The sequence below is a fragment of the Rhea americana genome, unplaced genomic scaffold (genome assembly GCF_003343005.1).
Source record: "Rhea americana isolate MKP2758 unplaced genomic scaffold, rheAme1 scaffold_89, whole genome shotgun sequence".
Taxonomy (NCBI): Eukaryota; Metazoa; Chordata; class Aves; order Rheiformes; family Rheidae; genus Rhea; species Rhea americana.
The window spans coordinates 2,750,435-2,771,832 of record NW_028187077.1 but is presented as its reverse complement, the minus strand read 5'-3'; the positions used below and the strand labels follow the sequence as shown (position 1 = coordinate 2,771,832).

Below are 21,398 nucleotides of genomic sequence, written 5' to 3'. Positions count from 1 at the left end.
AGTATATATTTTTAGCCAAGGATTGCCTTGACTGTGGCAAGTAAATTGTAGAAGCCAGGAAACCTAAATYATTGGACGGTCATAAGGGTGAGCTGAGTTTTGCAGCTGCAATGAAATGCAATACTTTCTCATGAAAACACAGTGATTAAAAACAGAAGGGACACATACACTTGAGTGTACTGATTTTTGCAGCAAGAGTAGTATAGTATGTCCCACAGAAATCAGCACATAACAGTGTATCAGAATTAYGACCTTTGTTTTCCTACTGGTCTCTCATACACGTTTTCTTATTTTCATTTTGGCCTTTACAGTGCTTCTTCCACTTTTAATCATTTTACTCTGGTCTTACACTTTCACTTTTTGTATTATACTACCCAAAACATTGAGTATTAAGGGCTAAGGATTGAAATACTGCTACTGTAGAAAATTCTTAAGAGTCTGTGATCTTGAATCCTATTGAATAATAGAATACACARTTTTGCTGAAATCAAGGGGCTATATTTGAATAGTTTAGTATGTTATTCACTAAGCAGTCCTGTTAACACCACTGGTGCTGGTTCTGAACAAAGTGTTGTTTCACACAACTAAGAGTATTAGAATCCATCCCAGGTGCTACACTAAAAGATAAAAGCATCACTCTGTAAATAAAGGTGGTGGAATCTGTTGATATATATATATATTTAAGCTACCAGTCAACTAACTATGGACCAGATTATGGATCTTTTATATCATAGTGGTGCATATGATTTTAGCAGAACTATCTTCTTGAATAAAGTATTCCCCAGTATGAGCAAAACCTCCGTAGTTTAGTCCCGTGATGATAACTCATAACTGCAATTAAGTCTGAAAATAATACATTTGGTTGTATATGTAAAAAGCAGATTGCAATCAAAGCCTAACTAAGCCAACAGAAAGCCTAATTAACCCATGCCTTTGCCTTTGAAATTTGGACATCCAGAATCCCATTCTCCCCTTTGACTTTTGGATTAGGATCCTAACTGCACTAGAAGAAAATGACCAAGTGATCGATCTTACTATTAAATTCAGGAGAATGGTGGGAAATTTTGAGAAAACTAGTCAATCTGGAGAGCTCAAGAAAGAATTACACTGCATATACCTAGAAGTAGGGAAGAGCAATATTTTAATCCTCTGGAGATCTCCCTTCCATCTGTTTTCCACTGTCAATATGCTGTATTTTTCTTCTACTATTAAACTTGTCCCTTTCTTCTCTGTATTTTTTTTGTTGTCTTGTTTCATTTATATATACAGACTGACAGTACATTTCTGGGARCTCAATTTTTTCTTCAGTCCTATTACTATGAAAACTCCTTCCTTCCTTCCCTCCTTCCTTTCTTGCCTCCCTTTTTCCTTCCTTCCTGCCACTCCATTTAAAGTCTTACCTTAAGCTGCTTGAAGTATTTTAGGTTGAAATTTAAAATATTAGTATCTACTTAGAGTAAATTAAACTAAAGATAAAAGTAGTGCTACTAGATAAATACAGAGAAATACAATCACTGATTTCAGACAGCCTCATATTGCCTAATAGGTTTTTACTTACAGTCTTCTCCTGCAAAATACATTATACAGTAAATATACATATAGTAAATTACAACCATACTTCTGTACTTGTTCACACCTTCCTACCCAAAAAGAATTCTTTCCTAATAGTTTTTTAGTAGTTTTGCACTTTTAACACCAATGTTGAGGGTGATGTATGTGGCTATTAGTGAGATGCAGTAGCTTACACTGTATGATTATCAATTCAGTCAGGCTCAGGTCAGTAACTTTTGGAAGTCCTCACTAGCTGTTGAATACCCAGTGTGAAATATGTGGATTACTGCAGTCTAGCATCTAGCATATATATGATTACATTTTCCAAGTAAGATAATAGGCATTGTTATTCTAAATACTGGCAGAGGGAACAAAGGTGAAGCTGAGCTTTATTTTCATTCCAAAGGAAATCAGCTCTCCAGAAAGATGAAATTCAAGTACATAGCAAATAGAGGAGAGCTGTGGACTGAAACAGAGCATTTCAGTTTCCTGCACCATTTAYTTAGAMCTAAATTCATTTCAAAGATCGAAATGAAATGCCTAACTGTTAGTTTGAAGATCATTGAAGATCTTATTCTTTCATTTTCAGCACAAAGCAAAAGTTTAGAGAGCCAGCTATACCATAAACACATCTACAGCAAAATGAAAAGTCAGCTTCTGTGACAATGATATAAAATACAGCTGTTAGCCTGTCTTCTCTCTACTTTGTCCAGAAGAACATGAGATGAATCTCAGCTGAGTATTTGTAATTTGCTCAGATTTGGATTTCTTGCTGTTGTTCAAATCCTGGTATTYAGTGTGGCCTATAGTAATGGCAGCAGGACAAAACATGTGCATGTGCTTTATATGCACCACCAGTGCTCCTAACTCAGGTAGGATTTTTTGAAAATCCCATTCAAAGTCCAAGTCTGAATCCAGTTTTGTATACATACATCCTTTTACATGCATAGTGCTTGGATCTGACTTGGCTTCAAGACTCATTTTAATAATAAGGTAAGTCAGTAATTTTTGTTAATACTGCAGAAGAAAACTGGCCTACTTAAATTAACAGTTTCAGGCAAAGGGTAATCTCTTGTGAAGCAGATATTTAGAGGAAAGTAGAGCTGTGCATTGTTATGGGTCCAACTGAAAGCTGCAGGTGATGTGAGGCATAGCAGAAATGTCAAGAAAATGAACTCTTTATGTAATAAAAAGAAGGATATTTGAAATTCCATTTTGAAAAGGGAATGAACTCTTGTAGATGGTTTTCTCAAAAAACTATTACAATTATTTTAATAGAATATGGAAAGACCATCAAGACACACTAGCTGTGCTTACTATGTGAGTATATTTAACAATGAATTTTTGTCCACTTCTAATAACACTTCCAGGATGTTCATATTAAAAAAAACCATGTAAAGTGCTTTATGGTTTTAGCACATTTAATTGTAGCATGTTATAGGTATAACACTGCACCAATTTAGATCTCACACTCTAGAGAGCCTTTCCATGAAAATAACTACCTCAATAAAGGGTTACATATTTTCAATTTCTCATTCAATTTTAAATCTCTTGTTATAAAACCTGAATTGAAATCTTTTGTTTTGAAGATGAGTAGCTTTTAGACAGAAAGTTAAAAGTTCTGTTGCAAAGAGTCAAAATTTAGTTCTTGAACAACTCCTTAACTTCTCTCCCCTTCTCAAGGGGAACTAGTTTCTTCAGGCTTATCAAAAGATAGCATACTATGAAACAAACAGATATTTCAACGTTTTCTTTTCCACAGTAACATTTACAGAGTAAACATTACCATCTCTTACAAGTAAGCCTGATTCTGTTGCCTTCTGCACTCTTACACAAGGAATCATTTTGTCAGTGTCCTAAGACACTTGACAATATCCAGTTACAATAAGCTACTTAGTTCCAAAAGTACCAGCCCAATGGACTGGGACTCTATAATACACATACTCATGGCAAGATACTCATATCAAGACTACTTATTCTGATATAATCATAGTCTCCTTACAGTAGATAATTCCTACTTCACTGCTAGGCACACAAAATTCATTTTGTTTGAGGTCAAGGCAATGCGATTTTAAGATTAGCCAACAAAAGCAGGTTCTTTTTTGCCCAAAATCTTCATGCACTGACACAAAGCATATCTAACTTCATTTTATCAAAGACATTCAAGAGTCAAAGACGCAAGATCAGTGCTAAAACTGCTCTGTATTCTCTTTTGCTGTTACCACAGCAATCACACAGCAATGAGTTTATTTTCCTTTCRGCAGTGCTGTTATTATTCACTCTAAAACGAATGTTCAGAATTCAGGGAAAAGGGCACTTGAAGCAAGTAAGTACTAATATGTTGAAGTATCAGCAACCTCCAAAAATCAGGAATTGAGGAGCTAATGTGTGGTTCAGATATGAGAGTTAGTGTTAAGTGGCAGAGCAGCAGTTTTGAGAGAAAAAGCTACTAGGATTACAGGAAGCCAAGCAGTGGGGAGAAAGCTCCAGAACAAAAGCAGAGACTGCACAGAATAAAATACCTACCAGAGAATCACGAAACCCTGCAAGTACAAGAAAACAATCAGCAAGAAAGGCTTAATTTTTCTGCACAGAGATAGCTGTCTGATTTCCAGCCTTTTGTTGAAATTTGCTACATTCTTCTTGAATTACTGACTACTCACATCATGGGGTATGATTTTTCTCCTCTACTGTTTACAAGAAAGTATTGTGAAGGAACTGAAATACTCATACTCAGCAAAAAAAAGAAAAGTAAGTTNAAAAAAAAAAAAAAAAAAAAAAAAAAGAGAGAGAGAGGCCCTATCAGTAGAATATTGCTTTGAGAGACCATGAATATACAGACATATTACCACAGATTGCTTCTATACATGACATTTCTTGAAAGGGCTAAGGTGAACTCTGAAAAAAGGGAGTATAGGAAAGTGTTCAGCAGTACTGGAAGCAATTATAAAGACAATCTGATAACAGATGATGTGAGCTGGGAGGAGCATTGTTTACCAAGTAACCAGGACAACATCTCAACGAAGGACCAGCCTTACCAACACGCTCTGCTGCTCCAGCCTCTCTGCGGAGAATTCCCTGTACACCTTGAGGTAGGGAAAATACCAGTCAAACAGCAGCACTGTTTGCAACTAACAACATGCAAAATCTTTCTTTTCTCTTTTTCCAGGACCCTTTTTAAAGATTTCCTAACTTTAGGAATAATAATAATAAAAAAAGGCTTGTTATAAAAAGATCCACTCTTCAATATTCCTTTTTTACAAAACATGATACAGCTTTGCTTTGCCTGAAGTTAAGTACCCAGGATTCCACTGATCACATTGGCAGTTCAGCATGGCAAATGCAAACCTTAACCACACAGCTTGGCATGATGTTATTTCGCAATGATTCTACTCAACTTGAAGTAGAAATATTATASACAGAAGAAACCTGTTGACAAGATCTTCAAAAACTATGGATAAAGAAGCTCTGACTTTACTCACTTGCTGGCAGACTTCCAGGAAAATACATGAGCCTGGTAATTTCATAGGTAATTTCGTACCTGCTGCCGCAACTTCATAGTACACATGACAATGACTATTCTTRCTTTATAGCAAACATTACCTTTGCATGGAATTACATGGTAAGGGAGGAGTTGTAATCACTCAAGAGCTATGTTTAACAAGTGCTTTCAGGTTGGACACTTACCACAGGAAGTACTTYATTTTTTTTTACCAAATGATTAAAAATATAGACAAAATCAGCAGCTCAGCAAAATGCTATGTTAGAAGAAGTGTTGGCTTTCTGGGATGAGACAGGCAAAGATATTTTTTATGAAGCATGTGACTCAAGTCTCCTGTTATTCTGTGCAATTCTCAAAGGAAAAAAATCTATTCCAGTTTGTAATGATCCCAACAAACTGCTTTTAATTTCAATGCATGTTAAATCTAGGAATAAGGCCTGCACAAACATATGTGGCAGTAYGATATAATAGTAACTGTACGTTCCCTTCGGCTGTATAAACACAGGTATGTGTAAAGTTATTTACTGACCCACACCTACGGATAGTTCAGTACTTTCTGGATAAGGGCTTGCTGTGTGGGGTAATCCATATAACAGCAGTAAGTGCTTTCAGATAGGAATTCTTGACTCCTGTTACACAGTTTGAGATAGAAATCTTAAAGAGAGATCCCTCGTATTCCCAAGCAATTGCAACAATTTATTTTAAGAGTAAYGAGGTCATTTCTAAACAGTCCGTAAAGAGTAAATTGTTGAACAGACAGATGGTTATTTTTGATGTTTCTACCTAGACAGATATCTCAAAGGATAGACTTTGTTTTTAAAAAAGGAAAACAAACAGAAGAAAAGGGGAACAATACAGAAATAAAATACCATTCCAACTCCARTAACACACATTGGATTACAAAGGGTGACACTGGGCACAACCRGGTCATCAATTTCAGTATGAGCTCCAACTGACTGCAGAACAAAGAGTTCAGCACATTTATATCAGAAGCAAAAGTTTCTTTAGACTAACTACCTGCAAGCAAATGTTTTCATTTTTAAGAAAGTTTTTGAGAAACGATACTTACATTTTTCACTGAAAAATGTCAGTAACTACTAGTGATTTTTAATTTGACCTGTGAGAATGCTACTTCTTAAAGTCTCATTGTACATGTTATTGCTGGTATATGCCTCACTTGCGATGAACAAAAGCAAAGCATGTGCTTCAGAGCACACTTAGTTTTCTTCCTAGAATCTCAGCAACTTTCTCCTATCAGGACTATAACTAAAAACGGAACTTAAGTAGYCTTAAATAGCCTGAAATGTAGTGGTAAGAGAACCTCAAAATCTAATTTAATTCCCTTTGGTTAAGTAAACATTTAAATATGTATAGATTATTTCTGGCAGCCCTAGGCATGCTACCTGAGCCTTTTTCATGAACTAAACTGGGCTGCAAATTTCTTCGGAAAAGGCTCTCGTTGCTGCTTGTTCAGCTGATACCACACAGTATGGAGCTGTAACAAATRAAAAAAACAATTTTTTCGTGATGGCACACCATTAAAAATTCCAATGATTCCACAAAATGAGAGCCACCTAAATAAACTTCTTATGGTGATGTGTATCTGCACTTGCACTGCACTCTGTTGCATAGCTGCCAGCACTTCAGATAGATACACAAAACGAAAAACTCTTCTCAATCCAAGATTACTTTCAGAGAGGTGGCTTGATACAGAAGCTTGACAGGCTTGGTACTGCTATAGAAACACTGTCTAGGCATGGACCTAACCTTTAAATCTCCCTCTCAGACATTTGTGTGACAATACCACCTGTAACCACATGACCACTTGCTATTTTTTTCCATACAACTTCTGACTCATTCAGGCCAGAATGGTACTGCTTGTCTGAGGAATAGCTCTTCACTATTTTTTTTTTTGACATTGTTCCGTGTGTGACATTATTCCTTACTTAATGCACACTCTTTGAAGCATTGCTCTCCATGCAGAATTATTTATTTCCTCATGTTTTTCTTTTTAGTATCCAAGTGATTCAGAAGCAGTAACTCATGTTTACACTACTGCATTTTACAAATAGGAAAACTATGCATAAAGAGTGAGGTATTGATGTTAGGACACTCAGTGGCCTCGGGTGTCCAATTTGAGGCACTTAGGATTTTTGGAGTCTATCAGTATACCAAGTAGTTACTGTATCAAACTATGCTTCCCCTTAACACYATCAAGAGATCTCAGGTCTCCAGATGGGAGCCCATATATGGAATCCTAAGTGACCAGCTATGAAATCCAACTAGTGCAAGTGTCTTCCATACAATATACTTCTTTACTATATAATCTGAATACTTCCTAAATGGAGCCCTTACTCTGCCCTGGATGGGGCAGAGATCCTGCAGTTTAATTAAAATGCATATGCACTGGCCAACAATGCTTGCATTTTGTAACTCGTCAATATTTGTCTTTCCAACTTACATTGCTTCAGTGTAGCTTTGTGTGTTTAAGACCCAAGGGTTTTTCAGAAGAACAAACCAAACCAAAGAATATTATCACAGAGYATACTGTAACCAAGAAGGTCCTCCAGCATGGCTGGAACCACTACAGAGAACTGTCATTTGACTTAGTACAGTAACTGGCAGCAAGTTCACGTTGACCTCACACATGTGAATCTGCAGTAGGAGGATGCCAGAGGTTTCCAATGGGATTTCACAGTCTTTGCGGACAGTGTGGAACTTGAGGAAGGACAAAATCTCCTTTCTCCGGAAAATAAATTTCTCTGGAGGTCTGGACAAAAGTATACTGTAGTGGACACAGGTTCTTTTCTCCCCAAATTGCCCCACTTCATCATTTCTTTTTGTTCTATCTCCTTACGACAGCCTTACTGCCAGCCACACAAGTCAGTTTTCCATTTCTGAAGTTTCTCTTCCAAGCTCTTGCCTATCAGATCCTACACTCACCACTCTCCAAGCCAGTCTTCCACACAGTTTTTCCTTTTGTATCAAGTATCAGCAACTCCTGGATCTCCTTTGTCCAGTCTTTTCTTTGTTCTTCCTTTTCCCATTTCTACCACCCTCCTGAAAGTCTGCTTCCCCAGCTTCCTGCCTGGGCCCAGCCAGCTCCTGAAAGGTTCTCAACTTGAAAATACATAGGCAAGCCTGCATGGTAATATGAGATACTTCAGACATGAACATTAGTCTCAAACTCATTCTAAAGTATGAAGTGGTACCACTTTCCAAAGAAAAGGATGTTAAATTTTTTGGGCATTCCTATRTATTTGTCCCTACTCTGATTCTTTGAAATGGTTGAAATCTTTGGATTCATTTGGTTAAAATGACCTGAAATGGTTGGACCATTTGGGATGAAAAAGCAAGAAAAAGTCAAGAGTGAAGATTTTTGTGTGAATGATTTGATAAGAAAATTATAATTTATCTTGTAGTTTGGAAGCGTCCAGCAACAATATTGCTGCCAGCTTCATGTATGGTAATACATTCAATATTTACTTTCTTCGATTTTAGAAAAAGATCATTAGTTCATCTCCTTTAATTCACATTAATTTGAAATGGTTTCATTGTTCATACAGAACCACAAAGTCAGAAATTAGGACTAAGCTTTGCACTTATTTTTCAAATGTTTGTCTGCACATAGGCCAGGCTTTATCTTATATAACCTTCTAAGCTGTGTAATATTAAACWCCAGAAGGTGGCAGCAAATATTCTTCCAGATCAGAAATAAACTGTCTATTTCAATGAAACTAAGATGCCTGTGGTCCAAAAAAAAAAAAAAAAACTTAGCTATCTGCTTATTATAGATAGAATTGTTTTAAATTTTGATAGTCAAATACAGATAAAGATTAAATGGCAACACCAAGCACTAATTTTCTTTTATTAACACAGAAACAAGCTGAGATAATTGAATAACTAATTTATGAGTGRTTACCAGCACTCTTTTTTTKTTTTTTCTGTGTAYGTTGCAGGTGTTCCGCAGAAGTGAAAACCTAATACTAATATCATACTTTTCTCTTCTACCATTACTTGATAACCAAAAAGGACTTTATTGTGGAAAGCAGAATGTGTCACGAAGCTTATGTAAAATGTTTGACAGTAACTGTTTCATTAGTTCTTAGTGAGGAAAAATAAGATTATTCTCAACTTGATAGTTACAATTAACGGTCTGAAATAACATACACATCACACATATACACAACCTAAAATTAGAATAAATAAGATTGCACTTCTAAAATGCTCCATAAATTTTTGAAAGAAAGCTCTGACAAAACAGCTTTGAGACAGTTTRGATCAGACAGGAAGTGTGTGATTCTAGTCTGTTAGTAGCTGTAGAACAGTCACTGGCCAGGCATTATCTGTAAAATGAAAAAAGATCTAACTTTTGCCTTTAAAAATGTGCACTAGCTTATGAAACTAAGTATTATGCTTTTTGTTTTTCAGTTTTTCATAATTAACAAGAAATTTGCAATAGCAGTAAGTTCTAAGAAACAATTTTCTGGGTATTGATTTAGATAGYTATATTAACCTTAATCAAAGGTACACATTCATGTTCTTTCTACTTAATATATAAATAACATGGGTACACACACCTTTTATAAGTACTGTGTTTACATTCATTTACTTATATACTGAAATAGTCTCTTTTGGGAGTAATACTACATTTGTTCATATTAATATACAGTTTATAAATATCAAAGATGCTTGTGGTACAATAAATGTGTGCTTCAYGAATCAGTTTACAAAAATTTTGCATTTTTAAAATCTATGTTATCCTAAAACTAATGTTTAACCTCTTCCATAGACACCTGGGGAGTCAGCAGCAGTTGTTAGGATTCTATATGATTGTGACGGACAGCTCTGAACTGTCTTTCCTCCTCTTGTTATTTAAGAATTGCCTTTCCTTCAAAAGCTACTGTAGAAAAGTTTATTCTCTCTGAAAAACTCATGGCAATGAAAACCCCAAATTATTCACTGTGTGGTGTTCTGATTTGTTTTGCAGCATAACTTTGAATGTTGGTACAAGATTACAGTAATACAATCTGTGATAATTCAGTAATTCTGATAGCGTATTACTCTTCCTTCCCCTTTGATTGCTCGGAGGAAGAATGGAAACACTCTAGCTAGCTCCCTGTTTATGTTCTTCTTATAGCTCAAGGGAGACAGAAGGTAGAATAGTCATTCTCCATTTGCACTTTACATTTTCACTGTCTCACAACATGGAGATGTTGTTCTATTTACTTTTTAGCTGTTTTGATATGCATACCAAAAGAGCTATCCCTAAGAATAAAATATGAAGGGAGAATAATGAACAGTATCACTAGGCTTAGCTGATGCTTTCCAGTAAATGAACGATAATTCTAGAGACTAAATGCTGCAATTCCGAAGTTTATTGTCAGTTCAAAGWGGCTGAACACTTAACTGCTGATAGACATCAGTATACGAATACCAAATATGGATCTCCCTTGAATTCAGGAATGTTCAAATTTTCATTCTAGGAACATCTTCACCTCTTTTCATTGGTGATGATCATTAATCATCTCTCAGTTTCTACATTTAAGACATGCACACATTTTAGCAAAATTACACATTTCTACAAGTGCTTAAAACCTATTTACCAAAAAGCATGAAAAAATGTGGAGATTTTATGTTCTGAAGCCAAAGATYATTCAATTTCAGAATAAAATTAGGGTAGATAGAAATATTCTATCTTGGAGCTGAGTAAGTTATTGCAGAAGTATGTYATTATACAATGTCTGTGCGATTATTGAACCACATGCCCAAAAATTTGCAGTACAGGTTGTTACTGGATTACTTCTATTACAATAGATACTACCATAACAATCTTGGTACTGAGTAGGCTTAGAGACTAAATTCCCCCTCCTTAAGGTAAGTGCTGAGGTATAATGACATAGCACACATAGCTGGTATTTTTGCTGTATTTCTTTCATAGATGATAAAATTAAATATATATCCCATGAATCCAAAGGYTTATAATTGCTCAAAGTTACAATAACTAAATAGAATTGATTCAGGGCAAAACTGATATTTAATTTTCCTGGACTTATTAAAAATAAAATTCGTATTAAATTTTGTTTCCTTCTCTCTGTGCTGTCTGCTCTTACTAGAGTGCAGACAATGATGATTGCTATTTATTTTAGAAAGACTGTAATTCAAAATAACTACAGCTTACTTTAGCCAACAACATTTTCATCTTCTTGGATCTCCTGAGTAGGTCTTCAAACCCTCTTCTGCCTACCTTCAGCATAGTTATGACTGTTTCTCTTTGAGAAATGTCAAGAATTCAGTCAGCTTCTTCCTTCAAGAGCCTCTTCCTTCAAAAACTACTGGTTCACTCTTGTTCCCCATCAAAAGCCAGACAGCCAGACYCAACATTCAGAATGGTAATTAAGTACACCTGAAGGTAAGTAGCATCTCAGAAAGTGGAGCKCTCTAACTTTTTTCCTGAAATTTCTTCAGATCCTTACTAAGCAGCCAAAGTACTTTAGCCCTTTTCCAAGTAAATCATTTTCCCTCACAGAATTTGTCCTCTCACAACCCAGAAAGACAACATTTAGTTAAAAACTCATTGTTCAGTCCTTCTTTCCTGGAAGGAGAGATTAATTCTTCCTTTTCTTTATCAAATTCAACATGTGATTTCAAAGATATTTTAACAGCCTATTATCAGATCTGTACTTAAATCCAAGTAATCAAGTGGAGAAGGAGACACACCCAGGAATATCAAAACAGGACCAAGCATGCTAAAGAACTGCCTATGGATATGAACTATCCAGTTGACAGTACCATTGCTAGACAGAGTTTGATCTCSCAGTGAGAATTTTGTTGCTCTGATTTGGATGTGGATTTTATGACCCTCCAGAACAAAGAAATCATTAATTATCTTCAGTGGTACAGATCTTACTGAAATATCAGTCTTCAAATGAGATGCTTAGCACCTAGTAAAGCTGTCCCCTGGGACAAGAGACATCATTTTATAGATAATCTGATCTTTCTGTCAGAACAAAGAAGTCTCTCAGATGATAGCTATTAAGATGAAGTAATAGAAGTCTACAAATAAACATAAATATGTGAGAGTCAGATAGTCAATGAAAAAAAAAACACATATATGAGCCTGGCCAATTGAAAGCACCAACAAAAGTAAATAGTAGTTTGGCAAAATGGACAAAACCTGAAATAAGTATTCTGATTTGGGTGTTCTGAGGTAGAAAAGGAGCATATTTGTCAACTTCTAAGGAAACAACTTTTTCCAAATAAAGTGGCACACTCTCATTGGCCAGGTAAACTGTTACAGTTGCTCCATTTTACTTGGGAGTCTTCATTGGAAAAATCTGTCTTGTTTTTTACTTCTGATTGATCACTGGGTGATCACATTCAGAGCCAAGTAAAGTAATACTTATGTAATGAAACACTCTTTATCTCATGGGACAGTATGAATTATCTGGATTCTTACCTAGTCATTTTGTCCCTGAGAGCGTATCTAGTTAAAAACAAAACAAAGTATGAGTTCAAAGAAACTTAGTACAACCAACATAATTCCCAAGGCACTATTCCAGTTTACTAATCTGCATATCTTCCCTCAAGGCCTAACATTTCTACCCAAATCCAGACCAACACTCTGTAAAAACTAACACACTGGGCAGAATCTCAGAATTAAACGAGAATAGTTTTATACAAGAGAATAAAATCCTCCATATCTAAAGTATTTTGCATTTTTTGAGTTTTTTTCATAAACAGCAACTCAAACAATATAATACCTTCCAAATTATCAGTACTTGAGATTCTAATTTTTCTACAACTCTTATAGGCTGAACTTATGATTTAGATAACATTACAGGTTCTGTGGATTGATATGATTTGAGGTACAAATACTTATTCACTGAGGTCTTCCAAATTAAGGACATAAGAGGTTCTCAAGCTGGTAAAACACTCCCCTTTCCCTCCACCCCAAATTTGGTTGCCAAAACTCTGTGCCAGTGTCCTTTAAACCGTATTGACTGATTAATGTAAAGGGTTTTTCTGTGAGGTCATTTTAACTCTCTTCTGCCAGTTCCCTTTCTTCACCTTCTATGATAACAAAAACTATCCCTAGAGTAGTTTCCAGCATCATAGAGTAATATTTCATTTTCCATTAATGATCTTTATTTTCTATTGAATATGATATGCCACCTATACTAAAAAACTAGAAAACTCACCACAATGCACATTTTGTCTATGCTGCATTTCTGGTTTTACGAGAGTCCACCTTTGTGACATAGTAGAATAGCCCATTTTGTTAAACAGACCAGTGAATACACTTAATAACTCATCARTCTCAGATGAAACTCTATCAAAGAAAATTAATGTGTATTTTATTACTGATAGTTAGGCTAAAAAGATATCTTTGCCACTTGGTGATCTCCAGACCTTTTCTCTAAATATGACAGACTAAATGCAGTATCTTCCAGTCTTGAAATGTCAAGTCTTTTAACAGAATAATTTCCATTTGCATCCCATCTCTGGAATCCTACAAAGCACTGATGCAGCCTGGATATCTTTTCTTGGAATTGAAATCTCCATTAAATAAACAAGAATTTTTCYACCTATTCAGCACAGACAGCAATCTAGAGCCCTCTCAAGAGCAGTTAATACAGGCTGGCTAACAACTTTTTCATCTTTTTGTACAATCTTATCTTCTAAGTAGCTTCAAGGCTCATGTTATCAGATTAACTTTTAGTAGAAACTGTATCTCATTCTGCATATTTATTTTGAGTTAGCACCTTTCAAAAATCTATTTTTGCCAATTATTTAAACAAAACATACTAATCATTCTCACTGAAAAAGCTATTTTTCTGTGGCTCCAATGAAGAAAGAACTTGTAATATGTTAGAGGAAGAAGAACTATTGTGACTGCCTTATCTGGGTCTGCCAATCAKTGACCCAAGCATGCTCTTTTATCTGGACCTTTATTTTTCAGGTAAGAAAAAAAAATGTATGGAGGAAGTTTAATCCCTTCTTGATAGTATATCATGTATCTATGGGCCAAACCCTTCATTATTCTCTTTCATTCACTTACTATCCAAATGGGTAATTTTTGCTTTCATATGCTGCTGTCTCAGAGTATACAGATGGGACCTGTTTAGATGTGATAATCTGACAGGTATGTTTTAAGTAAGGACTCTGAAAACTTAGCTGAGGTAAATTGCCCAAATGGAATGAATAGAATATTCCCTGAATAGAAGAAGATAAATTTTTCCATATGTATGTGCAGGTAGCATATTGTTGAGGAGTTTCCTCTCTGGAATTGCAAGCTGGGAATAGGTCGTGAGAAGGACAGTCTTGCTACAAACCATTAGATGTGAATTGGYCAACACTCTCACTACATAACCTCTGTGTATTATTCAGATATTATTAATAGATTTGGACTAAACACCACCAAATGCATTGAAAATTATGAAATCAATAGGTTCTCTCTTTCTCAGTTTCCATCTCCCACATACAAGGATGATAGTACAAAATAATTTAAAAGCCCACGTGAAGCAGGGGTTGTTTAACTTTCCTAAATGCTTCAAGATCCTGTGATGAAAAAGCCTATTAAACATGTATTTTTGTGTGAATCTTTGCTAGATAAACTATAGCTTATTTGATCAGATACCTATTGACTTCCGTGGTATGTGGATCTTATTGACGATGTTTATGTTTTTGGAAACTAATTAGAAAAAAATARTATAGCGGCAGTGTTTTTGGAATTAAATTTTGGCAAGCCTTTGGCAACTGTGCCCTGAATTTTGTACAAGATTTCAGACTTAAAGGCAATTCTTAAATCTCAGGATATGAATCAGTGGGGATAAATCAGTTAGTTTAGGAACCACATGTACAGASACTACACAGAAAGAATAATATAATTTGTCTAACACAAGGTACATGTTTGGCTTGGAGGAAAGGCTGTGTTTGTTTCATATACTGCCAAATGAAGACTGCTGTGGGCAAACCTTCTCATGAACAGAGTTTCTGTTTTCAAAGWGCTGCATTACTAAGAAGATTAGGATTTGTCAAATATGAATGGATTGCTCCTATAAATGGGTCAGAATGTTCTGAAATTTTGAGGACAGTGCCTTTTAAAGACGTCAGGTTAAGTACCATCCTGCAAGGGTATTAAGTAAATGATTGCATTGACATTTTTTAATTTTTCTGTTCATTTTTCTTCCCTTTCCACTCATGGTAAGCCTAATAATTTTAGAGTTAGAAAGGCCTTTCTTAAAAAGAGATTGCCAAAAATATGTTCTTGGATAGATGTCCTAGACAGAGCCTGTAACCAAAAAAATTCAGACTGTGCCTGAACGTTAGACAGAATCTTGCAAACACACACAGAACTAATGCAGCATGACTTCCTTTTTCATTATTAAGAACAGTCTTTTCAGAACAAGGCATACTAGCTAGCTAGTGGAGATGAAGTAAAGCTGTAAGGCTGATAACATAGTCCTAACTTTTCAGTTAATGGAAACCTTTTAGGGTCTTTCCCCCAAAATTCAGTTTGTTCTTTGTTCCTGTTTCTTTCTCTTCCTCCTTTTTAATATCTCCTCTCTTTCCACTAAATTCAAGTATTAGAAAGTACTAGAAGGTTAAAAAACAAGCCAGAATGTCACATGCACATATGCTTTCAGGGTTTGTTGTTCCAGTTTCTGAGGGAGAACAGGCTTCCATTTTTGCTGTTTAATGACTGCAGTTATATATGGTAATTTGTTTTTCTAGGGAAGAAGCAGTGGACGCTCACTATCACTTCCTGGGAGACCTTCTTCAGTTATTTCTCGAGCCATGTCCCCTACTTCTCTTATCTTTCATCCTGCTCCTGATTACTTTAGCAAGCCAGGCATAGCAGCTGACAGGCCTGGCAAGAGACCTACTCCCTGGGAAGCAGCAGCTAAATCCCCTCTTGGCCTAGTGGATGAAGCTTTTGCGCCCCTGAATATTGAAGAATCCATTGTGGCTAAYGTAGTATCAGCTGCTCGCAGGAAAACGCTTCCTGAGTCACCAGATGAATGGAAACAAAGAGTTTCTGAGGAGCCTCCGGTCTCAAGTGGTAGTGCAGCCTTATTTGGGGCAAAGCAATCAGGTATTGTATCACCCCCTAAAAGCACCTTGTCTGCCCCAAGTGCCACCACACAGGGTGGCTCTCAGCCGCAGTATGCTTACTTCAGTCAACAGTCCAGAACAGATCCTGATACGATGTCCATGGATTCCCGGCCTGACTATTACTTGTGAACAGCAGATTCAAAGTCAGCAGCCCAAGGGATGGATGTGTCCAACATGAATAACAGAAGTACCCGGCATATCTTCCCTTCATCCAGCTATAAAAGTTTTAGATCTGAGTTGGAAAAGGAAAGTTTTTTGCTGGCCTGATCATCTCTGAAATGAAGAAATAAAGAAGTAATCTAGAACGGAGCAGTTTTCATAGGACTGCAGACTAGCACTCAAGAATGGAAGTCGTTTTATTCATAACCTAATATTGTTCTGCTTCTAAAAGGTGAAATTGTAAGCTTTCTTTGGGAGAGGGGAGAGGAAACAGGGGACAACCAATGTGGTCAATACAAACACCTAGAATGGATACAGTTGCAGATAGCACAAATGCTTGCCATGAAGGTAATAAGAAAAGAATATAAAATCTGGGCATTTTAAAGCAAGAAGTATTTTACAGGGTCTTGCAGGTTCTCTGGATATATCTGACATCTGGGTTCCAAGGTACAAGACATAATCAGACTTGAGAAAGTTCCAATGAAAATGCAATAATTGGAAGCTCTGGCTTATTGGTCATATGTTTTCTTTACTGCATTTTTAAAAGAACTAACAAAATACACTAATTAACAATTTTGCTACGGAAACATTTAAAATACATTTATGGTCATGGTACCTGAATCTCTCTGACACAGCATATATCTCCATGTAGATGCATTCCAGATGGATTTCAAGATAGTTTAGATTAAATTTTCACATTGTAGTTAATCAGTCTGAACACAATAGGAACAAGGATGATATTAATAGAGATCAGTACCATGATACTTGAAATGTAAAAGAGATCAGAAAAGTATATAGACTGCATTTAAACTGGATTGCAACTTAATTTGTAATAAACTATCAAATAATTTGGAGGCTGAAACAGTCCCTTCTCCGTGTTTCTCTGTAAAATGCACTACTTGCTGAACATTTACTGCTATAGTGTCTAGCGAACTGACTGGTCAGCCAGTCATTCTAAGTAGCTCAATGTTTAGAAGGCTTTCAATTCGTATTCTCAGTTTGGAAGACATATATAAGTTGTGTTTATCAAGTTTATTGTTTATTAAGAATAACGCCTGTCCTATGTGGAAGGTGACATGTGAAAGAGGGTTTATGATATGTGTTACATGGTATGAGTCTRGTATGAGTAGAAAATATTTGGTGAGTTGGTTACAATTAAGCTGTCTTGGTGGATCTGAAGATATGGTAAATAATTGTGGCTGGTAATTATCCTGCATTTACATCCTTTTTAAACAACACGAATATGTGGCTAAAAATACATGTATTCCAAGCTTATCGGGTATTTTAGATGTTGTTATGACATCAAATGAATACCCCAAGTACTAAAAAGTGCTCTGAACCCTCCTCATTTTATGGGGTATTCTTCAAACATCTGTCAAGCACAGTCATCTAAAATTTCTGTAGAAACACTATAACTATCTTTATTTTCAACAATATTGTCAACTGTGAGTAAAGTGGTTAGTTTAGAAAGAAAGCTAGAACACATATGCAGTAAAAATGAATATATTACAAAATATTTCTATCTGCAAACAATTTTCCATTATAACAACAATAAAATATAACTGGTATAAAGAAAAGAGGAAAAGAAACCCCAGGTCCAGTTGAGCTGAAACTTCCCATAAGAGCATGATGAAATTCCCCTCATGGAACTCAGGAATTGCATGAAGGAGAAAAATATAAACTTAATGAATTTAAGCTGGTAGTAATTCTCTAGTCAAGAAAAGTCCACTTGAAATCAAAAGCAATCCTCCTTTGGACCAGGAGGAAATGAACACATGGATGTAGTATACCTTGAATCTAGTATSATATTGCTACTGCACCTTATGAAATTTTCACAAATTACGAATATTTGAAGAAAAGATTATTTAGAAAAATTACATGAACAAGATTGTCATCTTACACCTGAAAACCAGACTTGCACTTTAGATTCATAAACCCACATAAATAGAATAAATTTTCCTGTCCCAGAGGCAAAAACATATTTTTCTCTGTAGGGTTATACAGTGTTCCCTTATCATCACTGGGAATGTTCCCACTGAAATCAATGRGACACTGATAGTCCTTAAGGGCCTGTCTCTGGATTCAGACCTATTTCCATGTCAGGTTTTCAGCTAACTTCAGCATAACTGAGATCCAGCAGTTATGTTTTACAATTCTAAGCCATCAAAGCCTTAAGTGTTCAATAAATGCCAGTGTACACCATTGCTTTCAGTAGGACTACAGATACTCTGAAAACATATATAACGCTTACATATTATGCTGAACTGAGGTCCATTTAATTATAATAAAATGACTTCCTGAATCCAAGTCAAGTCCGTTTTCTGTTTTAAACAACTATATCCTTTATACTGTTAAATTGGAAACCAGATTAATGAGTTYGTAGTAAATCACATACTTGTCAAATACAATTGTTTTAATTCTCAGAATCAGGACTATATCTTTGGATTTTCACTGAAAATAATGTTATGAATTCTAATATCATATGCATAACAGAAGGAAATGAATGGTTAATATTAAGCTACAAGAAACTAAAAATTTCCAAAACTTTTTAAATTTTGATATTACAAAAAACATGTTATGATATAGAGTGAAATTAAAAAAGATTTTAATGTTGTGATTACCTAGCAAYAGGGGAAAACATACTCTTGTGCCTAGGTATACCTCGGATCAAGGCAAAAAATGTAATTTTTCACTAATACCCTGGAGGTCAGGATTTTAGTCCTTCAGAACTTTCAGTGAATTCAGAAGTCTCCCACTGACTGCAGCAGGAGCTGTTCTGATATTTAAAGCTATATTCAAGGAGGTTTCTGGATGCCTAACTTTTTTAGGCACCTCTCTCTCACTGACTGTCTATGTTTCAAGACAGTGCCCAGCAAATRTATCATTTCAAATGTTATCCTTCAAGGATAATCTGTGTAACACACAGACTAGGCAGATAATGATGTGCCACTGTGCTCCTGTCATTCGGGCTGCTTCAAGCTGCCTTCACATCAGTAAAAAACAAAGATGCACCAAAAATGTAAAAACTGCAGAATCAGAGACTTTCAAAGAGAATCACTGACTTTCTGTCAATGTCCAAAGAAAAAAGCATAGCCCTGTAATTTCCCTGTATTGATAAGGAAGAATTTATCAGTAAATATTTCTGTGAACAAGAGAATTAATGACACTGAGTTTCCTGTAGATTTGCATCTTATCATAGATTAACTTTGATGTTTGATGTGATCTACAACAGATTTTTTTCCAGTTGTTGGGGATTTACTAGTTTTCTTTCCCATATGGATTCTCTCATATTTRATAAAGAATGACTTCACACTGCAGCATTCTCCTCAATAGCAACACTGCTAAATGTATCCTCTACTCAGTCACTTATTTTTACAAAGTCTGTGGGCAACTGACCATCTTTGAGATCTATTTCGCTATCATATAGAAATGAAACCAGTAAACAGTTTCAAAGCTATTAATGGGAGGACAGACAGATACATAGGCATGCAGACAGATCACATAGGCTTGTTTACAAAGGAAACCAGGTTAAAACCAGATTCAGAGAATATATTCATTTCAAGGAAAGCAGCAGGCCCTGACTATTAACTGAAATGTTAATGCACACAAAGCTTTATGAAGCACCCCACTGCATTTTTCATTTCCTTTTCCTATTCCTCCACTAGCAAAGCATCTTTCTGTCATATAGCTGTGGCTGTTGTGTGTGAGTTCTGAATATATTACTATAAGTATTTCTTACATTTTGTTTTTGCAAATGCACAGATCTGCTCAGTAAATCCGAGGAAATATGTGATATTTTAAATACCAGTTATTTGTGTTAGAACTATGTTCACTCTCAGAGCTATCTCTGCTAATATGCAGAGTATTTGAAAATGCAATATAACTGAAAATTTATTTGCTTTAGATAGGTTACGTGATGATGTTCACAACTCTTGTTCATAACTGGTCTTCATTTTGGTTTGCTTTAACACAACCAAATGTCTATCGCATATTGCATTTTTACCTAATAGCAAAAGACTGTACTATCTTTATAAAAGACTTTTCACTTCTAAAGGCTGTTTGTTCACTGCAAAGGACACTTTATTTGAGAGTGCATGGCAGAGATGTAAATTTTATCATTTAATAAAATGATTTTACCAATCAGATGAGAAACACAATTTTGTTTTCTCTAAATTCATGTCCGTTTATTTCTAAATAATCTAAACCCAAATAAAGTCTAATCTCTTTTTTTCTGCACCATTTTTAGATTCATTGACTTTGCCTGTCTGTGACCTCCTGCTGATGTGAGCTTCTAGAAGCTTAAATCAATATCAGGTCAAATGGTAACATGTCAATTACAGTAGAATATCATTTTCATACTGAGTAAGCAGAAGAAGAAAAATACAGTGAAGCACAATCTACCCTGGTAAAATGATATTGCCAGGATAGTTTTTAGCATTTGAGCATTTGTATCCCAGTATAAAAATCTACAAATAACATCTGCTTACTATAATTATCGACAAGCTGACAAGCATATAAACCTCCATTTAGTTCCCGTTGATTCATTCAGAAGGGCTAGATTTTTGTATTCTATTGTTGTTTATTCTTGATTGAAACATATTGTTTTAAAAGGAAATACACATAAGAATAAATTATGACCCACTCTTGACATTAGCTAGACTACATGGATGAAAAACTCTTAGTGAGTATAAAGATGGGATGTACAATATACTTGTGAAAAGTCAAAGTCAATTTTCACTATTTATGTCAATAGTCCAAATGAATCACAAAGCTRTTTTTGCACTGGTAAAGCAAACAGGATTGTGCCCCTAAGACAAGAAAAACGATCAATGTATGTAAAACTGGGAACTGGTAAAACTGGGACAGGTAAAACCTGACAACAGCACTTGAAAGCTTAGCTTTACAAAGGATTTACAACATTTCCAAGGAATCAACAGACAGCATTGTTACTCTTCATGGTTATATGCAGCATTGTTACTCTTCGCTGGTAAATTGCTTAAACACATCATAAACAAAGAAAGCCTAAGCCAGATTCACAGCCAGATTAATATAACATACTCCCTTGAGT

At 35.5% G+C, this 21,398-nt stretch overlaps 1 protein-coding gene across 2 annotated transcripts in view; it reads left to right on the top strand.

The window, feature by feature from the left end:
- The window catches only part of SYNPO2 (synaptopodin 2), a 96,063-nt gene extending 75,590 nt beyond the window's left edge, over positions 1-20,473 (top strand). Inside the window, exons 5-6 of one of the 2 annotated variants that reach the window (XM_085323916.1) lie at positions 15,791-16,151; positions 16,244-20,473. In XM_085323916.1, the coding sequence (XP_085180042.1) occupies positions 15,791-16,151; positions 16,244-16,260 (378 nt within the window). In that variant the 3' untranslated portion in view covers positions 16,261-20,473. Of the gene's footprint in view, positions 1-15,790 lie in introns of both variants that reach the window. The other variant, XM_085323915.1, reaches the window with a different exon arrangement.
- The last annotated feature ends 925 nt before the right edge of the window (positions 20,474-21,398 follow it).